This window comes from Peromyscus californicus, unplaced genomic scaffold (genome assembly GCF_007827085.1).
Source record: "Peromyscus californicus insignis strain IS unplaced genomic scaffold, ASM782708v3 Scaffold_12__1_contigs__length_115047231, whole genome shotgun sequence".
Lineage (NCBI taxonomy): Eukaryota > Metazoa > Chordata > Mammalia > Rodentia > Cricetidae > Peromyscus > Peromyscus californicus.
In genome coordinates this window covers 44,179,468-44,206,915 of record NW_026294413.1, presented here as the reverse complement: position 1 = coordinate 44,206,915, position 27,448 = coordinate 44,179,468, and the positions used below count along the sequence as shown (strand labels likewise).

Sequence of the window (27,448 nt, the reverse complement as noted above, 5' to 3'; positions counted from 1 at the left end):
CATATAAAGTGGGTTTTTTTTTTTTTGCTAAAGTTAGTGTCATTGCTCAGATTTGCACTTTCACGTTTGTGATAATACTACCAGCATGTAGTATTATGTAGCAATGCATGTAGGTTTTGTCAGTTCCTTCCATTCCCAATAAACCAGTTAGCTTTCAAAGTGTGGTCATTTCTATAAAGTACACATCATTGAACTAATCGATACAGCCAGCTTACACGGAAACAAGCCACTCAAAGCGTTTGTGTTTTGTAAAATGGAGATTGTATTTCGCTGTAATAAAATCTGATGTAAAATAAATGGTTGAGTGGATTGACTAATTTTAGCATATCTTTTCGATGTTAGAATCATTTTAGGTGGTAGAAGAGATGTAGGGATAAGGTCTATGAGTTTTTAGACTGGTTGCAATGCAGTCTGGCATACTTGAATGATACAAGTTAATATGACCACACTGATACGTAAGTGAAGCCTTTTCTCTGTGTGCCCATTGACACCTACCACATCTAAGACTGAATCAGCCCATTGGTCTGTTCTGGGTCACATTAGGACCTTGGAAACCAGCCTACGATGTTCTAAGAGTAATAGTGTACACCATTACTGAGAAATAAGTGTCTAAAATATTGTGGCATCATTTAATACAAGTGTGAACACAGTGATATGTTTCAGTCAAAATTCAATATAGCAAAAGTCAGCTGTATTTGTAGTTTGGGATTGGCCTGCTTAGAGGCAATAGAGGATTTGTATTTAGTGATGCTTTATAACAATGGTCCCTCATCTGTAAAAGTAAACCATCTACTATTTTTATCTAAAGGTTATACTTTAACCTGATAGAACGTTTTCTGTTTTCATCTACTTGTGCTTCCATCTGGTAGAATTTTTAAAAGGAAGCAAGCATCTTGCAGAAGACAGCTTTCCGTTATGACATGTGCTCCTTGCTAACCTACCCTTTGACCTCTGGAATGCTCTAGGTTCTCAGGAAAGCTACCCAGGTGACTGACCTACTATGAAAACCTAACCAGCCATCTCCTTGCCTAGAATTGGATTGGTTCCCACTTCTGTATCTATCAAGTTGACATCCTGTAAGGTGTAGCTTCTGCCTGTTTTTCCACCTTCACATTTCCTACCAAAGTGCTCTATTTCCAGTTTGTCCCATGGTGTGTCATGCCTGTACCTTTCCCCAACACACTCCCTCTGGAACACACACTCTCTCACTTCACAGACTAGATCTGGCTTACATGAAGCCCTCCAAGTAGGTGTTCTCAAGAAGCTCACTGCTTCCATCCTTCTAGGGATGGTATACTGACTGACTAACCTCTTTTGATCTTGTTTCTAGAACTCAGTGCAAATTACTGGGCTCTCTTTTGATCTTGTTTCTGGAACTCAGTGCAAATTACTGGGCTCTGTGGGTATGTGAGCATGGATAGAACTATATGGCCCATGTTTTGCTTGGCTAATAGGAAAGCAACCACCTTAAAGATTAAGCTTGAAAAATTGAGCTGCAGAAAGTATCTTCTGCCTGAGAACAGCATGACCAGGACATCATACATGACCAGGACATGATGTTCTTTTATTCGTCTTTCTCAGGTGCCAGTGCAGTTTACCCCACTAAGGTTGATAGCCGGGCTCTATGAGTTCTGTGTCTTACAGATTTTAATTGACAAATACCAGACGGCAATCATAAGGCTTGTTCGGAAAGAATGTGTGTCAGCATTAAGACCCTTCTGTCACATTAGAATATTGTTTGGGTAAAAATTTCACGGAAGTTATTTTTTTCTGTCTCTCTCAAACTATGGAGCTCAAAACTAAAATGTCACAATTATAAAACACTTCCGTATCCTCCTGATCTAATATTGCCATTCCTGAAGACAATGCTTGTTTCCTTTATGTCATAAGGAAGCAGGCTGTTCCTTCCCAGCTGTACCTGCCAGGCGGCTCTCCCAGGCCTGTTCTAGGAGAGTAACTGGCTGGTAATTGGACTGCCTTGGCAGCCTGATCGGTACTACAAAGGTAAAACCATTGTGCTTCTTGCTTTGTGGTTCCTTATTGGAAACACATGGACTGGAGTGTGAAGATGAATGTCACAGTTACTCCCTGTGAGTCTGATGTACCTTCTTGTGTGTTCTTTAGTCTAATGCTTTCTTCCTGGAAGGTGACTCAGTGTAGTGTTGCCCCTTGTTAGTGACTTGTCATGGGAGTTATAGGTAATAATTCCACATGAGGTACTACATTGAAAGTTGTAATGTTTGCTTTTAGGTGAATTCTATTCTTTGTTTCCCCTGGTTTTTTCCCTTTTGGGGGGAGGCACATTTGCAAGACTGGGAATAACAGTGAAAGTTAAGAACATTTCTCTATAAACAGTAGAACCATTGGGATGATTTCAATCATGATTAAAGTATTCAAGTATATGACAGATCTGGGACAAACTTTAAATAACTTTCCATGTTTATTTCAAAAGTAGCTTTTAAAGACTTGCAATAGGCTTTATTGGCCAAGTAAATAGTGAAGGGATAATAATTGTAGACTTCAACTACCCTTGCAGTGTATTTGCACATACAGTTGAGAGATTCTGTTGCATCGTTTAGGATAAACATTACTCGGGTTGAATATAAAATACTTCGTGTTTCCTTGGCAAGAACATGCTTTATGCTTCTTTGGTTGTCAACTCTCAGGTTAATTCTTGCTTGACAGTCCCTGATAGATGAAGTGGTTTTTACACCATGCCCAAGATGCGGGCGACCCACCAGCTACATGGCATGACAACTCTGCAGGCTGAACGACATCCTTGGTAATTATAAGGCCATGGATAGTAGCCTCCCAGAGGTTCGCAGATCTTCTGGCAGTGGGTGTAGCTCCGCCTGCATTCGATACAGCAGATTCCCTCATGGTCCAGTCTAGGGTCAAATGTCATGCTCTCTCCTTCCTGCTGCTGTGAATTGAAAGACGATTATTTTATTCCCTTTAATGAGGTTACTGCATGCATAGTATTTTAAAATAAGATCTTGAGAGTTCACTGCTTCGAGAAACAGAACAATCAGTTGTAAGTTTTCAAACTTGTGCCACCACTCAGAATTCTTTCTGACATCAAGGAACCTTTGCCTGCTTAGTCTCTCACCAGCACAAAGTTGTGTGGTAGTTTAATGAAGTTCCTCCGTGCCTGTAAGGAGCTAAGGTTACCACTCAGAAGTGACTCACCTTGCTTTAAATAAGAGCACAAAAGGAAACATTATGATCAGAAGGAGCATCCTAACTACTAATTTTAAGTCAGTGGACAGGTATCTTCTTGTAGTGATGGTTCCCAGAGCTCTTGGGTGTACATTTTAAACTCAACTGATCTGGGGCAGGCTGGATTTCATTTCTAGTTCCAGTGCTCCCAGAGCACTGCTGAGTCATTTAATTTCTCCTGCCTATGTATCAGCAACAGAACAGAGATGCTGTCTTCATGGAGAAGAAGAGGCCCTCAGTGTTCCCAAACAAAAGCATATTGATGAAGTAAAACTCCACTGCTGGGTAGATTGTAATACTGGGAGGGACTTGCCCTCTGCTCGGTTTGATATCTGTTTTATCTTTTCAAGGATCTACAGGGCAGGTTTCTGTATGTTTTTAAATATGCATTGGATATACTGGCAAGATGCCTTTGTTTTTATTTACTTGGAGGCATTGGTGGGGTTATACAGAGTCTCAGACTAGCCCAGGTTGGCCTTGAACTCAGTATGTTGCCCAGGTTGGCCTTGATCTTGGAGCAAGTTGTTAATTTTAAAGTCTCTAATCTCAGCATCATCCTGGAGGTAGCTGGCTCTGTTCTGTGAGTTGGCTGCTTGTTCTTTTTAAGTCTAGTCAATGTGAGGAAAGTTAACATTTTCTTGAAAGTGGGAAAACCCTAAAGGAGCATCAGTACACTTGTTTATTCTGACAGCTGGTAACCTCTTGCCAGGTTTACTTGACTTTCTCCTCTTTAGTACTGGAAAGAGGATTCTGATATGAATTTAAGGCAGATTGAAGGCATCATGACATTTCAGTTGTAAATAGAAGTACTTCTAAAAGGAATGAATGGTTATTACACAACTTCACTGCCATTGTCACACCTAACAGAACAAGCAATCCCTAAACACTATCTGAGACATCTGTTCAGATGTTGTCTTCAGAATGCCTCCCTCACTCCCTCAGACCATTCTTCCATTCTCCAGACTGCTTTCCCCCTTATCTCCTGAAATAGGCTCATTTAGAACAATAAGCAGACAGCAGCCCCCTGATTAATCGCAGCGACTTCTCTGGGGTAGAGGGTGCATAAGCGTTAATGGAGGTGTTTCCTCATAGGGAGGTTCAACAGGGGCTTCTTCGGATTCATGAAGTTGGGAGGGATCTCAGCTGTTGCTCTAGGCTTTCTCCTTAGAGGAGCATGTGAAGGACAGACCTTGAGGAAAATGCTTGAAGTATTTTTGCTTAATGCTCAGCATATGATAAAGGAGAAAGTTGACATAATTGGAGTTTTTCAAGGGATGTGGATTACTGGAATCTGTAGCCAGGGTAGACACGTCACATCCTTTCTGTAAAGTGCCTGATAGCTTCAAACCTTGAACAAATTCATCTAGCCCAGCTACCTGGGGAATAAGCTATATTAAATTTTGTTTGCCTATTCAGATTATATTTCTTGTTATTCTTTGAGTTTAGGGAATAAAGTATTATGGTGTTCTGAATTTTCTGATAAGCCTTGGGTTATTTAGAGAATACCTTTTGCTTTAAATCCTCCTAAAATACATTAGTCTAAAATGATAAACTAGAAAATACGTTTGTAATATGTGAAGCAGTGTAGACCGAATAAGCTGTGGGGGAGGGGACAGATAAACAAATGATTTAGTGCAGTGGTTCTCAACCTTCCTAATGCTGTGACCCTTTAATACAGCTCCTGGTGTTGTGGTGACCCCCAACCATGAAATTATTTTTGTTGCTACTTTTAACTAATTTTGCTACTATTGTGAATTGTAATGTAAGTATCTGAGTTTTCCAATGGTCTTGGGGGGACCCCCAAAGAGCTGTGACCTACCTTTGAGAACTGCTGATTTAGTGTGTGAAAAGATGTTCCATCTTACACATGATTAAAGATGGGCAAAATAAGCAGAAGACATAATTTATCCACCTAGGAGAGTGGCAGAGGTTAAAAGGTTTGATGGGACTGGAGGGTAGAGTCACTGGGTTTATACTTTGCAAGCATTAGGCTTGGATTCAGTAGCCCCTGCCATGCCATCCCGTATGTCCAGGGAAGTTTGGTAGGGCTTGGGGCCTTTCATTACCTTCACAGACACGTAGATGGCGTGTTCCTTGGAAGACAGTTTGATAACCTCCAGTAAAATGTGCAGCTCCTGTCTACTTAGATGGCATCCGAGTTATGCTTTGGTATTTATGCTAAAGACATACTTCCATCATAGAGTCTATGCACCAAGGTCTGCCTCACCTAGGTCACCTCACTTACGTGCTGCACCACAGTAGCATTGGCAGTAGCAGACGAGAGGGAGAGACTGTATACCCATCAAAGCCAAATTAACATTAAGTTTCAGCACATGCCTATCTCTGTGTTAAAATGCTGCTAACTGGATAGAAGCCATTAACAGAACATGGTACAACATCAGAGAGACAGAACCCTTTCGAAAATACTATATTCTAATTGGAGAGCAGAATGGAATCTTTGTTCTGAAAAGGTGTGTGTTTTTATCTCTGTGTGCTCCTGCAAATAAACTGGACACATGGTTGTTAATAAGCTGTTATGGGGTGGAAGGTTTTGGAAGCTTCAATTTCACTGTACTTTTTCATTCTATTTTTTAAAAATATATGCTTATACTTTATTTTAAACAAAAATTCAGCTACACATAAATGCTCCATTTTTTTTCTCTCCAAGTATAGTAATGGTAAATGATAAATATTTCTTAGAATATTTGCGGTTTTAATACATTAGTGCCATTCTCACAAACCTCAATTTCCAGCACTTCAGCTCAGCATATTGTCACCTGTGTGTGAGCCTATCCCCTGTCTAGGATGTGAGCCCCGAGGGCAGAAGTAGCAGTTGACTGTCCGGGAACAGGGCCTGCCCGAGAAAGATCAGGAAACCCACAAGTGTGTGCTGAATGGATGAACAGAGTGGATATAAGCAGGGGAAGAGAATACTTTCATTCTGTGTGCTACCTTGAGGGCACACTCTTGGGAACATTTTAAATGATCAGATTCCTGGTAGGATTTATTTTCATAGATTTTTTCCTCTGACAAAAAAAAAATAATAAAATAAAATAAAAAGCATGGGAAATGGCTTTGAATTTGCACCACATAGATGGAGATATATGAAATCTCACTTAGAAATACACTCTCAGCATCACAGTTAATGCATTTGTCTGGGCACGTCATGAAAACACTGGTACGCACGTGGTAAGGATTGTCGGGATTGAAAGGTTCTGCGTCGTCCTGAACACTAGGCCTGGTTTCATTACTCAGTCTTCTAGGGCCTGAGTTGCCTCGTTCACTGTGCGGTCTTCTCGTGGTGGAGGGAGCAATGTTTCTTACTACTTCTCTTCTCTGTCTTTGGATCTCTGCAAAATTTCCTGTAAGTTAATTCCTTAACATGAGTGAGGCAATGAGATCTGCATTTCAGAGTGACAGCCACAGGTGTGAGCCACAGTCCAGCTTCCCGTTTGACTTTATAATGCTGACTGGTGCAGGGGCTGGAAGTCGATTGGCAAACCTCTGTTCTCAGGCCCTTTTTTCTTTTCCTGGCTTCAGTGTAGGAACTGGGCAGACAGAATGCTACTGATTTTCTGCCCTCTTGGCAGTGAGGAGTGGCCAGGCAAGCTCTTTCTAACTCTTAAGACTTAAAGCAGACTAGGTGAGCGCCGTGTGTAGAAAGCTTTCACTTTCTTAATGAAAGAGAACAGAAAGTTGTCTCTGTGGGTCTTCCCTAGATGTAAATGTGCTAGCTGGAATTAGGAATTGATAAATAAGCACAAGGGATAAGGTAGCATGCTGCAGAGAGCAAAATGGTAAGCTCCAAGGAGACTTGGTGGTGTCGTGGAGTGGACACTAATGCCACAATCCTTATGCCTTCTGTCTTTGGGTTGTAAATATATAAAACTGCTTATATGTTGAAACCACTGCTGATCAAGTATGCTATAACCTGCAGCCCTGTGTACTCCTAATCGACTGACTGTATAGATATAAAACTTTATATTTGCATATGAGACATTGTCTTGGTTAATTCTTTAAGAAATTCCCATGGTATAGAAGAAAATCAGATGTTTTTATGTATGAGGGCGTCAAGGTACAGACCAAGTGCCTGGCCAAGATCACAGACTGAGTGACATCAAGGACAGGATAGGAACCCTGGCTTCCATCCCAGCCCTCGGGTTAGCCATCGCATCATGTATCCTGCAGTGCAGCTGACAGGTGAGTACCAGAGATGAGAAGTACCACAGAGCATTTGCTGTAGAGTTTCCCTGAGCTTGAATCTCTTTGTCTACAATGGAGATAGTAGTATCTTATTCATAGGATAGTGATAGGGCTAAGGGAAACTGAATCTAAGGGTCTTGGTATATAATAAACATACAAATGTTAGGTAGCATTCTTTTGTTTTTTAAGATTTATTTATTTTGTATACAGTGTTCTGCCTGCATGTATGCCTGCAGGCCAGAAGAGGGCACCAGATCTCATTACAGGTGGTTGCTGGGAATTGAACTCAGGACCTCTGGAAAAGCAGCCAGCGCTCTTAACCGCTGAGCCATCTCTCCAGCCCCGTTAGGTAGCATTCTTATAATTTGTTGTTTATCTCTAAGATGTGCCTTGCAGCTGTAGTTAGATTCCATGAATAGTATGGATGGAGGAGCTCCAAGGAGACCCGAATCAGCTTACACCTGCTCAGCTAGTTGAAGGACCTTAGGCAAATTAGTCTCTCTTTATCTTAGTGTATTTCTCTGGGTCTTGGGAATGTGAGTAGTTATCAACAGTTGTTGGTAAAGATTAAACGGGATATTGTTTCTTACTAAGCCTGCCTGTGGGTGGCCTCAGGGTCCTTCTCCACCCTCTGCCAGGTATGACATGGCATTACTTGGTGTGGGTTGAGAGTAGGCATCTCCTCCAGACTTAGGAGCAAGATGAGACTTGTGAACACTATGAATCAGTTAGTCATGGGAGAATCAGAAGTCTATACTTTCTATTGCCTGGTAGGGTATTGTTTTGATTGTGGTAGAGCAATCATAGCAATGGACAGGGTCTCATATAACACAGGCTGGCCTCACTCACTGTGTAGCTGAGGATACCCTTCATCTGACCCTCCTTCCCAGTGCCAGGATTAACAAGCAGTGCCACCGGGCGCAGCTCACTTTAGGGAGTTCCAGTCTTACAGTTCAGGGCATTAAGCACCTTCACCATCCCCACCATCCATCTGTAGAACTGCCTTTTTTTAAAGGTAAATTGTTTTTTCCGTTCTGAACAGGGCCCTGCCTAGCCTAATGGGTTTAATGCCTGCATTTTCTCCCATTTCCTCATTGCTATCTTCTAGTATTCCATAAAACCTTTCTGAAAACAGCCCATCTCATGTGTGTAAGGAGCAAGGCCTCCCTCTCCACCTGAGCCACCGCTACACAGTAGTCCTTGGGGGGACCCGTGTGTTGACTGCAGTAGAGATGAAGTGTGAGGCCTGCTGGACTTAACTTGCCCTTTGTCACCCAGAAGTGGCTCAGAGGTGTGCTCCAGCCTACCCCACCCCCCCAGGGGACCCTGCACTTGTTTTCTCTGGCTTGGAAGCTGATGCACGAGCCTTGCACTTGAGGAATCTCAGCCTATACCCACAGCAGCTTTTGGCTGTCCCATAATTCTAGGTTTGAATATAATAAAGCATCGGCCGCGTGACAGCTTCTTAGCCCCCTGATGCTATGTTTTAAGAATAAAGAAATGTAAAATTGGAAGGCGCAAACAACGGAGATTACGGGGCAGAGTAGGAAGGAGCAAGGGGGTCATAAATAACAGCTGCAGGTATGCTGAGGTGCTCTGTCTTCTGCCTTGTCTCCCTGCTGTGCCTTCCCTTCCACAGGCAGGTCCACCCCCACTCCCCCACCCACCTCCTCTTTTATCTCTTATGCTAGTTACCAAGACTCTGCCAACAACTGTCCAGAGTTACCTTTCTGTCCCAACTCAGGCCAGTGGAGGGGGCTTCTGAGAGCCACAGTGACAGGGAGACTTCCAAGCCCTATGACAGAAACTTAAAACTTTACCTGTTGGATACATAGGCTTAAGCCAGAAAATAGGGAGGTTGCCACAGAGTTCAAGGACTTTAGAACTCAAGAAGCTGTTGTCCTTCACAGGCTGGTCCACAGCCACCCAGATAAGAGAGTTTTCTTCATATTTAACTGGCATGATCTTGCCTTCCTGTGAAAATGAAATGCCTGTGAGCAGAGCATGTGGTAGAACATGTTGAGTCTGGCTACTAAAGGATTATTTTGCTTTGTGCAAACTTGGGGACAATTCTGTGTGTGCACAGACCATGCATGCACACTTTAAGGCTCCAGTCACTGGCTCTCATACCCAGCACACCTCCCAACACCCTGCTCCTAGACAGCCCTGATGTGTGGATAGAAGTGTTCTGAGTTGAAGTGAAAATTACTTGATACCAACTTTGAGATTTAGGTTAATCTGATGTTTTCGATCAAAGATGTTTTTGAGGAAAAGCAATTGAACAGACCCTGAAATCCTATAAAGGATAGAGGAACCCTTCATTTGAAGTGAAAATCTTTTGGGGTTTTGTTCTGCAGCTTCCGAACAACAATGGAAAAAGCCAGTGATTGGTTCTTTAATGTCTCCAGTTCAAAGTATTATTTAACATAAACCATTTCTCCGTTCCCCAGCTATAACAAAACATATTTCAGATGTTCCCCACATCAAGCACACCACTGAGATTTCAAAGCTAAGCCCTGGATTTCCTTCTACAGCGAGATGCTGAGGGTGGTTTGATAACCCAGGAGACAAATTTATTTTTGCCAGGTTGTTCCTTTCATGTATTTATTGCTTTGCAGTAGGTTGGAGAAATTAAAATGTTTTCCCCTCACTTTAGGTAAAAGCAGCACTTCATTTGTGTTTCCTCCCTTGGGCGCATGGTTGCATTAAGCAACTTAACGTTATTGGAGGAAGGTAACACTCAGGTAATCCAGTTATTTACCTTAAATTAAATGGCTCCATCCAGGAAATGAATGCTCTTTGAGCACAGCAGCTTTGTATAACTTTAAGTTATACAAAACTGTTGAGGAATTTATGAGAGCAAGTGGCACATAAATCTGCCCCATCATAGTCTGACATAGTGTGGAGAGGAGGGCCTGACTGGGATGGTGTGTGTAGATACATCCTGTGAGCAAGAATGTTGTCAGTCTCGGAGCGTGTGGGCTACCCTCCGCCCCCCTTTCTTTGCAACAGTCATGCTTTTTGTTGGAGGCAGTGGTGTGTTGTTGTAAGGAGGAACACTTGCTTCTTCATGCTTCCCAGTGGCCAAAGCCGGGCAGTGACGTCTAGCCTGAAATATGTTGCATGGCCGTGAGTGAGAGGCCTACTTCTCCCTATTAAAGGTAAGTCAGGGTTGGTTGGCATGGATCAACTTTTAAATTTTATTTATTTATTTAGAGAGGGAGAGTGAGTACAGGCCAGAGGACAACCTTGAGTGTTGTTTCTCAGGCACTTTTTTTCCCCCCGAGACAGGCTCTTTCACTGCATTGGAGCTCCTCAGAGGCTAGACTAGCTGGTGAAGAATTCCCAGGGATCCTCCTGTTTCTGACCCCCAGTGCTGGGACTCCGTGCATGTGCTACACACTGTGAGTTCTGGGGACTGAACACAGGTCCTCCTGTTTGTCCTCAGTAACTGTAATTACTGAGCAGGCGCCCTCGTTCCTAAGTTCTGGGGAAGACGGCATGCAGCATCAGCACGTTTTGCGGTGGAAGGAGAGATGGTAATAATGAAAGTCACAGAGATACTGCCACTGAGGCAGTGCCTGCAGATGCTGGCCTCAAATCCCCACCTGCTGAAGGGACTCTAAATGGAGTCACCTGCTACTGACAGCTATGGACGGGCCTGATTTACCCAACTGTACTTTCTGAATTGGGTTTTATCCATCAGAGGATCTACCATGCATGCTGTAGACAACAAAAACACAAGACAAGCTACTCTGGGCTAATGGGCAAGTACAAAGATTAAAATACAAAACTATTTGCCATAGTTAAGTAATTATTTTCAAATACTATTATCTGAAATTGAGGATACCTGAAATGTTTGACTAGAAGACTTTCAAAAGTATAGTCATAGCTGGGCATGGTGGCTCACACATTTAATCCCAGCACTCGGGGGGCAGAGGCAGGCAGATGTCTGAGTTCAAGGCCAGCCTGATCTATATAGTGAGTTCCAGGACAACCAGGGCTATGTAATGAGACCCTGTCTAAAAATAAAGGAAAAAAGAAAGAAAAAGGTATAATCATATGCTGGTCTATCATTTATTCATTATAACCTACAATTTAGAACTAAAGTCAAAACAAGAATCTTGTAACAATTAATTGCATTTCTGAGAAGATTATTACACACAGGACACAAAGTTCACCAAACTGTTAACATTAGTTACTTTTAGATTATGCAGTTGTGATATTCATCTCCATACTTTCATGCATTTATCATGAGAAAAAAAATCATTAAAGCCAATGAGACGGCTCAGTGGGTAAAGGCACTTGCTACCCAGCCTGAGGACCTGAGTTTATGCAACCCACATAGTGGAAGGAGAGAACCAACTTCCACAGGTTATCCTGTGACCTCTTCCACACAAGACTGCGCGCGCGCACACACATACACACACACACACACACACACACACACACACACACACACACACACACATAAAAATGTAAAGTTACATGCTACAAAGTTATGATCAGAGCTGGGTGATTTACAGCTGCAGGAGTTGGTTCTCGGGGAAGGCAAGAGAGACTGAGTTCATACCCACGTGTGAGAAAAACAGCAGTGGAGTGGCAGAACTCCACAGTAATGCCATGAAGAGAAAGAAGTGCAAGGACCGCAGCAGAGGAGGCCCCACCCCCTTCCAGGCTGTCATTTGTGAGTTCATGCTGACTCAAGGCCCTTGACTCCAGAGCAGAGCAGCAAGCTCACAGGGAGAATGAATGGAGCGAGGGGGTCTGGCCTCCATCTTACAGAAAGAACCCTGGGGTAACTGGGAGTGGGTGAAGGAAGATGACATCCTGGCTCGCTTTCAGAGCCCCCGGATTGGTTTGTGGTTGTGTTTTGTTCTGTTTTGAGACATCGCCTGCTGCTGCTCCCATGGGAACAAACCACTAGGTGGTTTCCAGGCACCTTTGCCTTTACCCACCGGTTCCCTCTGCGGCCCTGAGGGATCTGACGCTCATTCACTTCCCTCTCTGGAATACTGAAGGCTCAGAGAAGATCATAATAAAATTAGCAATTATGAGTGGCAGTCTTCGCATTCATCTTCTAGAAGATTCTAAGGCCATGGGCACAGTGTGTGTGCAACAGTTTGAAGCTGACAGACCTGCCACATTTACAGCAGGTGGATCTATGTTTTTATGGCTCCCAAGCCTGTCTTCCTTCCACAGCCCCTGCCACAGCTCAGATGGAAGACAGTCATGGGTGTGACTACTTTGTAAGCCCTAAAAGTATAAGATGGGAAATATTATTATTAAATATGTTTCTAGGACACTATGCAACTCTTCAAGTACATTAAAAAACAATCAGGTTTAGGGCTGGGGTAGCTTGTGTAGTGATTGCCTAGCATGCGTGAGGCCTTAAGTTCAATGGCCACAAATACGAAACCAACAAAATACCAGGCTTAAAGGCAAGTCGCTGGTAAGAAAGGGAAGAATTGTTTTTAAAATGTGTAGAGTGTGAGGTCAGCCTGGGCTATGTAGTGAGTTCCACTCTAGCCTAAGCTTTCAAGGCCAACCTGGGTAACTTAGTGACACCCTGTGTTTAAAAAATAATTATGGGGCTGTAGCTTACTTGCCCTGCTAGCAAGGTCTTTGATTCAATTCTCTTGCTCTAACAACTGAAAACAATCCATGAGGCTTGTGTAGCTTCATTAAGCTGAATTGAACCAAAGGGAAGAACTGTAGGGGAACATCTCAGCCCAGTGCTGGAGGAAATCCATAGGAGAGTGTTTCGCCCCAGCTTTCTGGAAGACGCTGGGTGACCAGCTATCCAGAATATTTAGGGAAGAATTCCCACATCTCATGGGACTGAAGCTAGAGGGCTTCTTGAAGTCCCTTTAAATAAAATTTCACCATGGACTTTTTTAATCTTTTATTTTGAACTTTTTTGTTTGTTTTTTGAGCCAGGATTTCTCTGTGTAGCCCTGGCTGACCTGGAACTCGCTCTGTAGACCAGGCTGGACTTGAACTCACAGAGATCTGCCTGCCTCTGACTCCTGAGTGCTGGGATTAAAAGCATGTGCCACCACCGCCCTGCTATTTTGAACTTTTAATCACTGGTCTGATAGCCATTTAATATCGGATGGATAAGGGCCATCTGAATACCAAGCCCCAAATGAATGCTCTTAAACATTTGTGTGTGTGTGTGTGTGTGTGTGTGTGTGTGTGTGTGTGTGTGTGTGTGCAGCCACAGCACACAGGTAGAAGGTGGAAAACAGGTTGAAGAAGGTGGTTTGTTCTTTCTGCCACGTGGGTTCTAGGAATCCAACTCAGGTAATCAGGCTTGTCAACAAACACCTATACTCACTGGGCTGGCCCATCTAGTACACTTTAAAACACAGCTTCCCTAAACCTTTAAATATGGGGCATCATGTCAGAAAGACTGTTTGGAGCCAGCAGGACAAATAAATTCTTCTGGTAGAGAAAACAAAACAAAACAAAAAACTTAAGTTCTCGTCATGAACCTGTCCAGGAAAAAGGTGGTGTCTTCAGTGTCTACCTGTTGTGTGTGTTGGCACCTACCAGCTCAGAAGAGATGCTTTGCTTGGTCACAATGCCCACCTCAGGGACACGAGCCTTCACCTGTGCCTTGATGTAGCACTTCTCTCCCCCAGCAAAACGGATTCCGGTGATCCCCTATGAGATAAGAGTTTATTTGTCCATCCACTTATATATTCAATCCATTGCATGTCTTGTATGTCAGGCATCCTGGTTGTTGGGTATAGGGATAAACATAAGATAAAAAATCCTGGCTCTTATGGAATTTACCAACATTGTTTTCCAAAAAGAAGAAACGATGAATTCAGGTAGAAATAAGGGTTATAGAAAAAAAAATAAAGCTGATGTAGAGGCGAGGAAAGGCAGGGGGGATACTGTAGAGAGCACACTCAGGAGGCGTGATGATGAGGGGGATATCTGAGCCTCTTGTCTCCTGTTGTTACCCCATCTGTGTGTCTGGACTCAGATGGACTGTCACTCTAGCCGTGCAGTCTTTGCTGAGCTTGTGGCCGAGGTGAGTTCTGTCTCTGACTTTTTCTAAGCTCATCTGTAATTTGTCACTTGGTCCACTGTTCTCAGTTGTAAACTTCTTGAGATCAGTAAACGATGTGTGTGTGTGTGTGTGTGTGTGTGTGTGTGTGTGTGTATCTGTCTGTGATCCTACAAAGCCTCTCATAAAACGTTGGTCAAGTTAATGAATTCCCTTAATTCTGAGCTTTCCCCAGTTACCGAGTCCGAAGTAAACAGAAAAGCTTTATACGGCACCAGGAGCTAAACCTTACCCCAGCACTTAGGTGTTTTGTTTTGTCCCCTCTGAGATATAAACAGTGTCTCCTCCTGGCTGGGGACCAGCCTTAAGGGACACACCGGCACAAAGCTCCCTCTGACTTGACAGCTTTCACCTGAAGAGGACGTGAGAAGGAACTGCACAGTCTGTCCCTGGAGTGTTTACTTTGATTCTGCTGACGTCGTTTCATAATGAATAAATGATCTAAATATTCTTAAAGGTCAGAAATTTTATGCTTAATAATGTGGACTCCACCACATGTCTGAACCCTGATAACCTCCTGGTGTGTTGAGATCAGTGCAGGACAGGACTGAACTGGCTGAGTCAATGTTCAGGCGTGGGGGAAGAAAAGCATAAACCCAGAGCTGTGGGCTCAGGCTTCTTAAATGGAGAGTGAAGTAAACCATAAGTCCTGCTGGAGGAGAATCACAGGAATCTACCTTACTCACATCCGGGACCTGAAACCCACAGAGCCTGCAGGTCACAGAAGAGAGGAGGGAAGACGGGGATCTTCCCACATGGCCCATTCTTTGCTCGCTCACACCATGTAAGCCCTGTCACTTTGTCTCCCCTGACCCAGCCCCTCGACACCGCAGAGACCTGGTCTGACTACAGCTTCTGCTTTGGGCACCAACATCCCCTGGAAAGATTTTTAAGAACAAAGTCGACAAAACCAGGCTTGATGACACAGCACTGGGGAGGTGGAGGCAGGAGGGTCAAAAGTTCAAGGTCATCCTTAGTTATATAGTGAGCATATAGGCCAGACTGAGGTATATGAGATCTAGTTGAAATCAACAAGCAAAACAAACCTAAAAACAGAACCCAGCTGCCAGGCCCTCCCAAAATATTCTTCTTACATTGATAATGTGGTGCTCAGTCTCTTGAGTCTTCTTAAACTACCCAGATGTCCCTGATGGACAGACCACTAGAATTGAGGCCCAGCAGTTTAGGGCAAAGGGAACTTGTTCAGAGTAAAATTTTTAAGTGACTGTAACAGTCTTTCAGGCCAAGTTTCTCCTGTACCTGGGGCTCTTAAACATTTGTTTGTCTCAGAGTCACTGGGACGAAACCCAGAGGGCTGGGTCCCAAGCCCAGGGTGAGGATTTCTGATGCAGTGCACCTTAAGTTTGTATTTTCAGCAAGCCCTGGGAGGCTGCCCTGCTGGTTCCACAAGGAATACAGCTTGAGAACCCACTGGCGTGTGCTGTGTTACTTCCCAAGGCTCTGCCACTCTGACTCTGAGTGTAAATCTAGGACTTTCAGCTTAAAATACAAGGGAGGGAGAGATTTCACTGTTTCCCTATGTGGTTTGTTTTCTAGTTCCAGACGTGCATGCTCTCTGAACATGAGACACGTTGGGAGGACAGCATACAGCATTCTAGTACGCCTGGAGAGAGCAGAGTCCACTGCAGACCCACTACACCTGAAGAGGACCTAACACTGAGTTAATTGTGCCAGTGCGCACATTGCAGAGGTTGCTGACGGTCCACAGGGTGGGACTAGTGGAGATGAAGTCACACTTAACCATTCTGTCTAGCCGCAAATCCGCATCAAGTGGCCAGATATACTAAGCGATTAAGCAGATGGAGAAGTACAAGAAAGGCAGGCAAACCTCCTGTGTTAGCAAACAAACAGGGCCTGAGAAGTCAGTGATAATGAGGAAATTTGCTAACAAAGGCAACTAGTGAAGATTTTAAAAAAAAAAATCAACACTTGTTCATCAAAAGAGCCGCATGCTATTGCCCCGGCTGCTGCCCCATCTGTGACCCCTAGAGGGCCTCAAGGAGGGAAGGGAGTCCTGCCCACAACAGGCACTTTAGAAATCATTGGAAGAGTCTGATGCAAAGATTGGGGTATTCTGGCCTTTTGGGGTCCCCCAGAGCCCTAGAATCCTGAAGAACCAACTGTCCTGGGTCCTAGGGAACAAAGCTGTTTGTAGGTATCCGCCTGGCACAGAATACCATTTTCATTTTGCCTATAAACATACAGTGACTGAGCATAGCTCACGGCACAGTGAGTTTCCTACAAACAGTTACTGAGAAATGGAAATAAATTAGTTTTTGATTTTTTTTTTGAGACAGAATCTCAGGCTTGTCTCAAACTCACAATCCCACTTCAGCTTCTCAAGTGCTGTGGTGTCAGGCATGCACAGCCATGCCCATCAAGAGATTGGTACTGATGCCTACCGTCAGAAGGTTTCGTAGCATTTAATTGCCAAAGCACACTGGTGACCATCTGCATTGCGGGTGTGTGCACTGGCAGTCTTTGAACGACCAGTGCACACACTCGACTTGGTTAATGCCAGCTAGTGCAGCAGGCTGAGCGTGTACATATGAAACCCATATTTCACTATAAATTACCTTCATTTTATTGTTCCTTTACATTACAGTTGAGGGTTATATTGATTTTTGAAATCAATAACCTACCTACCTTCTAGGTAGGTTATGCTGTCTTCTTTTTCCCACTCTAGCTTTTTAAATCACAAATTTCAAATATCCACATATTAAAAGAATTGTTTTCTGAAAACCCAGAATACCCATATGCGCTCACCACTACTGCCTATTTTTGGTTTTTACTCATGGCTCTTGTTACTGGTCTCAGGTCTGAGGAACTTGGCTTTAGCCAACAGCACAGATGCTTGTCAGGCTACAGTCTTTCAGAATACAAATCACGAACTGTATATCAACTCAGTCTTGCTTTGTTTCTGTCTCAGGGAACAAAGTTTAGAGCACTTGGTTTTCAGCCCTTCTCTCTCTTAAGGTGTCTGTTCTATGCTGGACTGTGTTAAAACACTGGGGTGGGTCCCAGGTGTCAGTTTACAGTTCAGAGCCTTGCATGATATAACCCCACCTGCCTCTCCATCAATCTCCATTCCCATCCTTGAGCTGACCACGCTGGGATCGGACTGTGAATCCTTTTGTGGTATCCTTTCCAGCCCTCCCTGTGAAAGTTCAAGCCATTTTTCAAATGGGGCTATAGCTCAGTGGTAGAGTGCTAGTCTAGCACAAGAAAGAAAGGCCCTTGGTCCAATTCCCAGCACAAATCATTCCTCGGGACATTATTCAATTATTATGTCATCGCCTGGGCTAAGCCACTAATCGGCAGCGATGCCTTTTTGTGTGGAGCACACTCTACCCATAGCTCATTATGGCACATTTCTGGGCATGTGTCTTTCTCTTAGACTGGACCAGAAGGTCCTTGAAGGATAAATGTCAGTCATCTTCCATCCCTTGTGCCTAGCACCATCCTCACATATGGTGAGCCTTAATCAACACTTCCCGCATTTGACTGATGGTCTAAAATGGGGGCAAAAGTAATAGCAGATGACCGCAGAGGCTGATTCATGTCTTTTCAAAAGTCCAGGCTTGTTGAAACCCATAACAGGTACTATCCATCAAAAAAATGTTCCACTCACCCGTTCTGACTCAGAGAAATGTAGGAGCTATCACAGAGAATTGATCAGTTTATAAAATATTTGTGGCCCTGTTGGTCTATGAGAACAAAACACAATCAATACCATTATTAGAAAGAACCAAAGGATTATAAAACAGATATATAGGTTTGGGATTAAAATATTTTCAGAGGATTTTCTTGATACATGAACCTCTCAAGAGTGAAGGGCCTTTTGTAATTCATCCTCAACTCCTTTTTGCATATTTTGACAGTGTGGCATATCATAGGTATTCAATTTTGTCCTGGATTGAATGATGTGTGTGGAGGAGCCACATTTTATTAGTTTATATTGAGTAGTGTAGAGAAAAAATGTTTTGCCCTGTCCTGGATTTTGCAGTAAAAGCATTTAATAGGTCCAGAGAAATTATACTCGTGCACAGACCAGAACCGTTTGCAATGTGGTGACTGAACAGAGTGCAGCTGGGCACACTCAGAGCTGCAGAGCCTGTCCCCAGGGCAGGGCCCCCTCTGAACACAGCCAGTCCTCGTCGGCATCAATGCTCAGCCTCTCTGAGCACTAATGCCAACATCTGCTGGGAATTCAAAAGGACTTGTGAAGCGTGTTTTGGCTCCCGCAAGAGGAGTGCTTTTGCGTAAATGAGAAGCTTCTCTTCATTTTTTTCATCAATCAGAGGAAGATGGGTTGATGAGATGTTTGTAGACCCATAAACTATCAGAAGAGACATTATTTTCAAGAGCCCTCCTTCATTATGAAGTTTCACCTACTTCGTCTGCAGATTTAGCAGAAGAACCTAAATACTGATGCTTCTTCCTCATCACAGAACATAAGAGAAGAAGATTGTTGTCAGCCAACTGGAAATTTAGCTGGAGTGACGCTTCTGTTACTGTTAGCAGATGCACGCTGAAGCGTCAATGAACAATCTAATGTCTCAGGTTGCCTGTAAATTAAATTTTGGTCAAAACAAAAAGAGGGCTGAAATGTTTTTGTTGTAATAGGCCATGCCAGAAAACCTGGGCTGTAATAGGTAATCCACTCAGGCCTGTTTTCTGGATTAAATGGGAAATTAGAAAAATATGGAAGTAAAACCTACTGTTGTTGGGAAACTACCCAGTCATTAAAATGTCTTTATTCTCTAGAAGTCCAAAGTTTTGTTCTTGCTGTCCTTGAATATTATTTGAGCATTTTATATGTCAAGTTATAGAAAATCACTTGGAACGACATAGTTCCCATGAGTCTTTCTTGAAGACTTTGTGCAAGTCCAAGAAGAGCTTGTTCTTGTCAATGACATATTTTTCCATTAAACAAAAGCCTTATTTTGATTTCTAAGTCCATGTATCTTTTGTTTTCTAGAAGTAAACGCATTTATTTAAGGACATGTACTGGATTAGGGTTTTTTGTCTTGTCTTGCTTGTTCATTTCATTTTTATTTTTTTATTTTTTTTTCATCTTTTTCACAGACGTATGGAAACACCATGAACAGTAATACATTTGTATTTGGGGACTTCATCCATACACCAGTCACTTAGTACAATGATTTCTTGTGTGTGTGTGTGTGTGTGTGTGTGTGTGTGTGTGTGTGTGTGTGTGTAACCCAGGGCCTTGCGCTTGTTAGGCAAGCGCTCTACCACTGAGCTAAATCCCCAACCCCTCGTTTCATTTTTTAAAAATCTTTTTTCTTGCTTGGAGGTGGGACTCTCATGGTGCCAGGCTGCTTCAAACTCCTGGGCTCGAGTGACCCTCCAGTGTCACCCTCCCTGACAGCCGGGTCTACTGGACCCAAAGAGGTTTGGGTTTTGTGTACTCGCCCGTGTTTCTTCCTTTTGAGAACATGGAAGCCAAAGCAAGCCCCTTTCTCAAGGAGTACAAGTTACAAAGTGCGGGATGGGTGGCATCTGAGCTGCTGTAACGAACAGTAACCACTGGTACACACATGAGAGATGCCGCTTCTCCTCAGACTGGGAAAGCCGGGGCTTGCCAGTGAAACTCTCTAAGTGCGTGAAATATACTTACATTCTGGAAATCATTAACTTCAATCGCTTCCTCGGCTCCGCTTCCCATTTTAAAGGTCTCCAAGTTGTTCCCAGCATCTATTTCCATTGACCCATCTTGTAATTTCCCATTGATACTCATGGTGTAATGAATATTGTAAATCTAGAAGTGAACACAAGAGTCAGTGATGCTTGCTTTCTTCCGGCAATTTGGGGCTTCTCTGCAGACCTGCAAGATGTGAGGTGGGGTTCATCTTTTTCACAGACGTATGGAAACACCATGAACAGTAATACATTTGTATTTGAGGACTTCATCCATACACCAGTCACTTAGTACAATGATTTCTTGTGTGTGTGTGTGTGTGTGTGTGTGTGTGTGTGTGTGTGTAAGCTAGATGTTAATGTCAGGTGTCTTCCTTAATCACTAACCACCTTTCTTAAAGTCTCACTGAACCTGGAACTGACCAATTCAACTAAACTGGCTGGCCAGCAAGCCTGTTTTGGCCCCCTTAGTGATAGGATTATTATGTGGGTTCTGGGCGATCAAATTCAGTTCCTCAAGTATATATGGCAAGAACTTTACAAAATGAGCCATCTCCCCAGCCTGATTTATTTTAAAATGCTTTCTAAGTAAAATCTTTGGTAGTATTTGATAGCTATTTAAACAGCTCCAAGACTTGAATCTTGGCTACTGAATAGATGCTCCAGGTACCGTGTCTGGACCAATTACATTAAAGCCTGTGCAGTTGGGGGTTGAGCAACAGTACTTAGTTTTCTAAAGTCTAATTCTGCTTGCACCTTGACTAAGAACCACCTATGGAGAGATTTTTTTTTTTCAGCTGAAACAGTGGCATCTTTGTTTGAAGATTGATTTTTTTTAAAGTTTATTGGTCAAGATTAGATGTGGGGAATGGCATATGGTAAAGATTTCAGACAGGACTGGGATATGATTTACACACAACAGCACGCGGGAGGCAAAAGCAGGCAGATCTCTGTGAGTTCAAAGCCAGCCTGGTCTACATATTAAACTCTAGGATATCCAGGGATACAAAGACTACCTCTGGGAAAAAAAAAAATATTATCACTAAATTAGATGATCCAAAGGGCTTTCTTGGTTTAGACAACTTTATCATTGCAATAGCTTAAAAATAACCAACAGCCCAGCTTGCTGCTCTCCTGCTAGACCTTTCTTTCTGTGTGTGGTGGGCCAGAGGCTGGGTTTCTCTTCTTTCTTTCTTTAGGACTTTAGCGATCTATCTGTCTCCATTAACCGTCCACCATCTGGCTGTCATCTGTCTAACATACAAAGTGTTTGTGTGCTCATGCACATATACATATGTGTAAGTCTTCAAAGCAGAAAGGCCGAGAACTGAAGAAAGGACTGAAGAAAGACCATTCCTACCTCATGCCGGGTCAGCCAGTCTGGACTGTAAATAGCTGCAATTCTGGTCAAGTCTGATTTTTCTCCTGCATTATGAAGAGTGACTACTACGTGGATTAAACACTAGAAAACGTAGTTGTTGTTACTGGGTCATCACTTGGAGGAAACTCCTCATCACTAGCCCCACAGACCACTATTTTATCATCAGAGAGGTGGAGATGGATTGGCCACTCCCACTCATTCTCCTGGGCAGCCGTCTACATTTGGTGAGAGAAAAAATGCCGGCACCACCTTGGCGTGACCATCTCTCATTCCTGCCCTACTTGCCCCCTTTCAGGAACTCAGATGCCTGCAGTTTCCTGCACTGCTCTGACCACGGGGGCCACGTGTAGGATTCAGAGTTAGCAGAGATGGAACGGGGCCCAGAAGCCAGTGTTACCTTCTCCCCCAGAAGCAGCCCAGTTAGGGAAGCCTGGGTTTTTGTTTTTTTTGTTTTTGTTTTTGTTTTTTTGTTTTTGTTTTGGTTGAACCGGGCCTTTTCTGCAGGCCAGCTGAGAAAGCAGGCGCTGCTCTGCCCTGGGTGCTCAGAGCAGCCATTGTACACGGGGTTAGCTGTGGCCGTCACAGGAACCTGGCACCAGTCTCCTCCACTCTGGCAGCAACAAACCAAAGCAGTGCAACATCTAAGAACTTGACCATTTAGAAATCCTTGTTAGTTGGTTCCTTGTCATCCCTCATTCCCTCCTTTCCTCCTTCTCCTTCCCTTCTCTCCCCCACCCCCTCCTCCAAGTCTCAATATGTAGCCCAGGTTGGCCTTGAGCTTGCCATATTATGTAGCCAGTCTGGCTTTGATCCTTGCAGCTCCGATTTCACTTCCCACCGCTTCCACTGACTCCTTCAGCAAAGGCTCCCTAGCCTCAGCTTGCATCCTCTGGATTCAGAACTGGTCTATCTTGCATGCTCGTCCTGGTGGCTGCAGGAGAAGCCTGTGCCCTCTTGAAGTGATGGGGGCAGAAGTGGGGGAGGGTGGAAGGCAGTCTGCAGTCTCCAAAGTTCTGGGCCCCCCCCCCCCCCCCCCCCCCCCCCCCCCCGAGCTGGGCAGGAAGCTGAGCTGCTGGAGCGGCAATTACATTATCTGCTCTAAGCCCAGGGAGCTGTTGGCACCTAAGGCTATTTCTCGCCAAGTACAATGCAGTTTATTATTTGCCAAAATTCTGCTCAATATGGTGCCTTTTACAGCCAAGGATATTTGCTAATGAGTTTTTAATAAGGCCTCGGTTCTATAAGATTAATTACATAATGTTTGGGAAAATGTCTAGAAAAATTAATCTAAGAAAAAGGCCCCAAGCAATGGTCTCCTCCCCTCCCTAAATGGGTAGAGTTGTCAGTTCTCAGGCACTGATGGGAATTTCCCATATTTCAATGCCTTGTTCCATTTACAACAACGTGGATGAAAAATGGCCTCAATATTTGAGCTCAGTCAGTGATCCCCTCATTATTAGTACCCCGTGCTTGGTAGCCCTCCAGCTAAATTTGAGTAGACCTGTCCTGGGGGACTGAGTCATGTGAGATGAGGAGTGTAAACTGAGAACAGAGGCACGTAGTCTCGTAGTCTCGCTAGAAAAGGAGGAGTCCATTAGCTTGATGGCTGTTCTGCTTGACGGAGACTTACCTTTTTGTCTGTGCTGTGCTTGGGCGATTTAGAATTATATTCAGGGAAAGTAGACCCATGCATAGCACAGGCATGTGCCAAATGTACTCTACTCCGAATTTTGTGATTTGTTTTCCAGACTTAAATAATATGGAACAGTATCAGACATTTTTTTTTTCCCAGAAAAAAAAAAAAAAAAAAAAAAGAACTGCCATGATTTTTCTTCATTCTCCTGTCTGTGTAGGAAATAGCAATAACTTTGATTGTTGGCAATAAAATGTGATTCACTATTCCTCTATATTCTTAGAATTTAATACTAATCTTTGAACCAGACAACCAAACATCTTGCTGTAAAATGAAAGGTGTGGGGCAAGGGAGTTCACTTCTTCAGTGCATCGGCTCACTCTCTCCAAGAAGCTTGTCAGCTAGCTACGTGTGCCTCAAATACTTAAATGCCAAATGGCAATGCTTTTGTGAATTTCATGGCCAAAATATTTACCAAAAAACCTTAAAAAGCAAAGCTATTTTTGTCTCCCAATGACTTCCATTATCGAGGTTTTGTTATCCAAAAGAGAGTATTTACATTCTAACACCATCAAATTTCCCAAAGGGTGACACTCTCAACCCTGCTACCAATGGGGATGTAGACGTTGAAATCATTTTCATGTTCAGATTCTCTGCTTTCAGAGGTGAGCATCTGGCCCAGTGTCTATATTTAAAATACGAATACATTAGGGCACTTTTCAAACCCACACAAAACATAGCGCAATTCTGATCTTATAAATTGATGCTTGTAAATTTGATATAGTCTCTAACACAGACTCAGTGCTAAATGGCATGCTTATCTACATTAGGCATTTGAGTTAAAAATACAAATTATGCAGTGACTGCCGAAGATGTGATGTGTAAAATGGTTGAATTGCTTTCAGCACCATTTTCTCTAAGTACTGGGATTCGTTCATGCTTTGAATTTCGTGGTGGGAGAGGAGGAGAAAAAGCAGTAGTCACTGATCCTGGGAGGACAGTGATTAAGAAAGAGCCCTTTGTGTGCACCCTGGAGATGGAATTCTTTTCCATTAGTTGAAATAGGCTTATACCCGGTGCGGCAATGGTCACCAAGATAAAATGCCCCCTTTTACATAGGTGGACACAGTCAGGTATTTAGAGAACACACTGGAGCTCTGCCCAGTGCAGACAGAGCAGTTTTTATGCTCCGTGAGAGAGTCCATCCAGCTTTAAAATAAACGAGTAGATAAAAGTAGGTTGGTAGTTAGGGAGACATTTGCCATTAAATCACAGGTGACCAGACTGAGTCTTAAAAGAGATTTGTCACCTCTAAGGAAGTCAGACTTTCTGTTTTAATAAAGAGAAGGGGGTAGGAACGAATAGGTCACCAACACAGAAACCTTAGGGATAAAGATTTACCCCTAGCTGTGCTCAGAATATTCTCTCTTCCCTTTTGTCCTTTTTAAATTTATAGCTTTTCTCAGCTGGGACAGGCCTTAAGGACCATTTTCTTTCTTTCTTTCTTTCTTTCTTTCTTTCTTTCTTTCTTTCTTTCTTTCTTTCTTTCTTTCTTTCTTTCTTTCTTTCTCTCTCTCTCTCTCTCTCTCTCTCTCTCTCTCTCTCTCTCTCTCTCTTCCTTTCTTTCTTTTTTTTCCCCCCGGGATGAGACGTTCAGCGAGGCCACGTGCCCTGCCCACTGTCTCACAACTACCTGGTGGCTGCATTAGGCCTAGGTGGCAGAGAATGGCTTTCCCCAAAGTGTCCAGGACATCCTTGAACATTCTCCAATTCCTGCTTTCGTCCTAGAAACCCTGAGCTTGTCTACACTGTGCCCAGTACCCTCATGGGTTTGGATCCACGAAGGCGGGGCGGGGCGGGGGGCGTGTATCCCAAGAGCACCAAGGGGAAGGAGCAAGTGGTGTCCACTGGCGGACCAGCGCTCTGGCTCCACCTAGGGGGACTGAACACCCCACGCACCTGGCGGCCCTTGCACCCCAACTCTGGTGGATAGCCCTTCCAGCCACTCTTTGGACTTACGTGATTGTCGTTCCCCTTCCAGAAGTAGAAGGCTCCGATGGCGCCGAAGAGCAGCAGTACCGCACCGGAAATGAGGACCACGGCTCCGACCTTGAGCAGACGCGTAGGGCTGGAGGGTTTCAGGGTCACGGTGGCATATGCCTGCAGAGCAGGAGAGGGACGGGTCGCCGCTGCGCCACGCACACTCCCGGTCCCTGCACCGTGTCCCCGGGGCACCTCGAGGGCTGGAGTGGGAGGCCTTGGCCACGGCACACAGACGCCGCCGTCTCCTGAGGGTCCCTTGTCCTTAGGTGTGGAAATAACAGCACTCTTCCCCGGGAAGGGCCGCTAGCCCTGCAAACCTTCACCCTTTGCTGTCACTAGAGGTTCCCTCCACACCTGTGGTGGATCCTGTGCACCCTGCCACTCCACCCACACACTGGGCGCCCTCATTTGATGCCCTCGCCCACCACACATTCAATGGCACAAATCCCTCACACCAGAAGTGGATCTGGTACCCACACGCAGCCTGGGTCCCTGCGTGTGGCCTCACTCCACACCAGGACCAGGGACCCAGGGGGTACTCGGGTACTCACCGGAGGACTGTAAAACTCAATGTCATCAGGTCCTACCATGGTGATCGGAACTTTGTCCGAGTTCTCTGCCATGGTTGAAGACGGTGAAGAAGGACACCTAGACACCTCTGTCCCAACGAAGAATGTCCCCTGCACACTAAGCAGCAGCAGCAGCAGCAGCAGCAGCAGCGTCCTGCTCTGGCCAGCCCTTCTGTCCCCACCCCTTCTGCACCTCTCCCCTCCCTTTTCCCTCCACCCCGAGCAGCCTACTCAGCTTGTCCTACTCAGCTTGTCCTGCATTCTCAGAAGTGCCCTCTCCTCTCTCTCCAGGCCAAAGCCCCCCCCCCAAGTAATGTCCAGATAGGTCTGAGTGTGTAAGGGTGGGTGCATTCTTTAGAGCAGGAATGTCGAGTCTTGGAAACTCCCCCTCCCCCAAATACTAGCTTGTCGGGGCAATTAACTGTCCACCCAAGGATTTCTTAGAGCATCAGAGGGCTTTGGCGTGACACTGGCTGGAGGTTATTTCTTGAGGGTGCTGATGGAAGGGGCTTGAGAGGAGAGCAGGATGGTACCAGAAGATAGGGACATGGCTTAAGTGCCCACGTTAGGACACCTTTCCACTGGGGTGGGGGTGAGGCCGTTGCTGGACTCCCCTGAAACCAGAGTGTGGAGCTGAGTCTGGGAGATGGCCTTTTGCCACTGGATTCTCCAGGGGAGGGTCTTAAGTTGCAGCAACAGTGAAACCCAAGCAGAAGGGGCCTGCAGCAGAGGAAATGGGGAGCCTGGAATGAAAATGCCTACAGTTAAGTCAAAACAACAATTAAAAGAAACAGCGGGAAACGTCTCCCAAACACCAATGGGATGCGTCTAAAGGAACAGCTATAATGTGTGTACAGATCATACACATATGCATAGCATCGTTAGGTGAACAGAGAAGATATTTCACCTTTTTTTTTGTTGTTGTTGTTGACAGTCACTTGTAGCTCAGGGTGACTTAGAACTCCACATGCAGCTGAAGGTGACCTTACATTTTGAATTCTCCCGCCACCATCTCTGGGGTGCTGGGATCACAGGCACTGGCCAATGCTCCTCGTTTTGTGACGGGCATGCTTTCCACAGAGGCACAGCCCCCCTTTTTTCCTCCTCCATTTTGAAGAATGTATCTTCTGTTGTGGTTCCTCATTTGCAGCGAGGGTTGCTCAGTTCACCCTGGGGGTTTTAGTCATTTCAGAGTTCTCTGCTCAGGAGTGAGCCAGGGCTGGTGCCTGGGAGAAGATGAAGTTTTCTGAGCAGAGGGACCAGGAATGTGCAAGACGGCGGCAGGAGAGTGTTTAAGGATCAAGATCTGTGGAGATGCCGATGTGGGGCTGCAAGGGAAGGGAAGAGTGGAAGAGACTGCCTTAGCAGAGCTGGCTGCGCGCTGAGTCTGGGGAGGCTGGGGAGACAGTTTCAGACCCACTACGACTTCAAGAGCAGTAGAAGCCCAGTGCGGAGAGAAGTTGGAGGGGCAGTTTTTAGATGGTTAAGTTTGATGTGCTGCAAAAAGAGTCTAGCAACCAGCCTAGGTCACTTGGTCTGCACACATCCTGGATGTGTGTAACATCCTTGTCTGCACACCCCTAAGATGTGTAATACCCTTGTTTGCACACCCCTTAGATGTGTGAACACCCTTGTCT

The 27,448-nt window shown here is 44.5% G+C and overlaps 1 protein-coding gene across 3 annotated transcripts; it reads right to left on the bottom strand.

Moving 5' to 3' along the window:
- Positions 1 to 25,865, bottom strand: Cnmd (chondromodulin). Of its 3 annotated transcripts, none has more exons than XM_052732647.1 (7): positions 25,794 to 25,865; positions 25,219 to 25,359; positions 20,166 to 20,306; positions 13,978 to 14,091; positions 9,243 to 9,396; positions 6,406 to 6,581; positions 1 to 2,923 (listed from the first exon to the last, which is right to left on the bottom strand). In XM_052732647.1, the coding sequence occupies exons 1-7, from the start codon at positions 25,863 to 25,865 to the stop codon at positions 2,708 to 2,710; spliced, it is 1,014 nt and encodes a 337-aa protein (XP_052588607.1). In that variant the 3' UTR covers positions 1 to 2,707. The 3 variants fall into 3 exon arrangements, with proteins under 3 accessions (XP_052588607.1, XP_052588609.1, XP_052588610.1); XM_052732649.1 differs by having other exon boundaries at positions 6,406 to 6,569; XM_052732650.1 differs by having other exon boundaries at positions 1 to 2,920; positions 6,406 to 6,569.
- Positions 25,866 to 27,448: the final 1,583 nt, after the last annotated feature.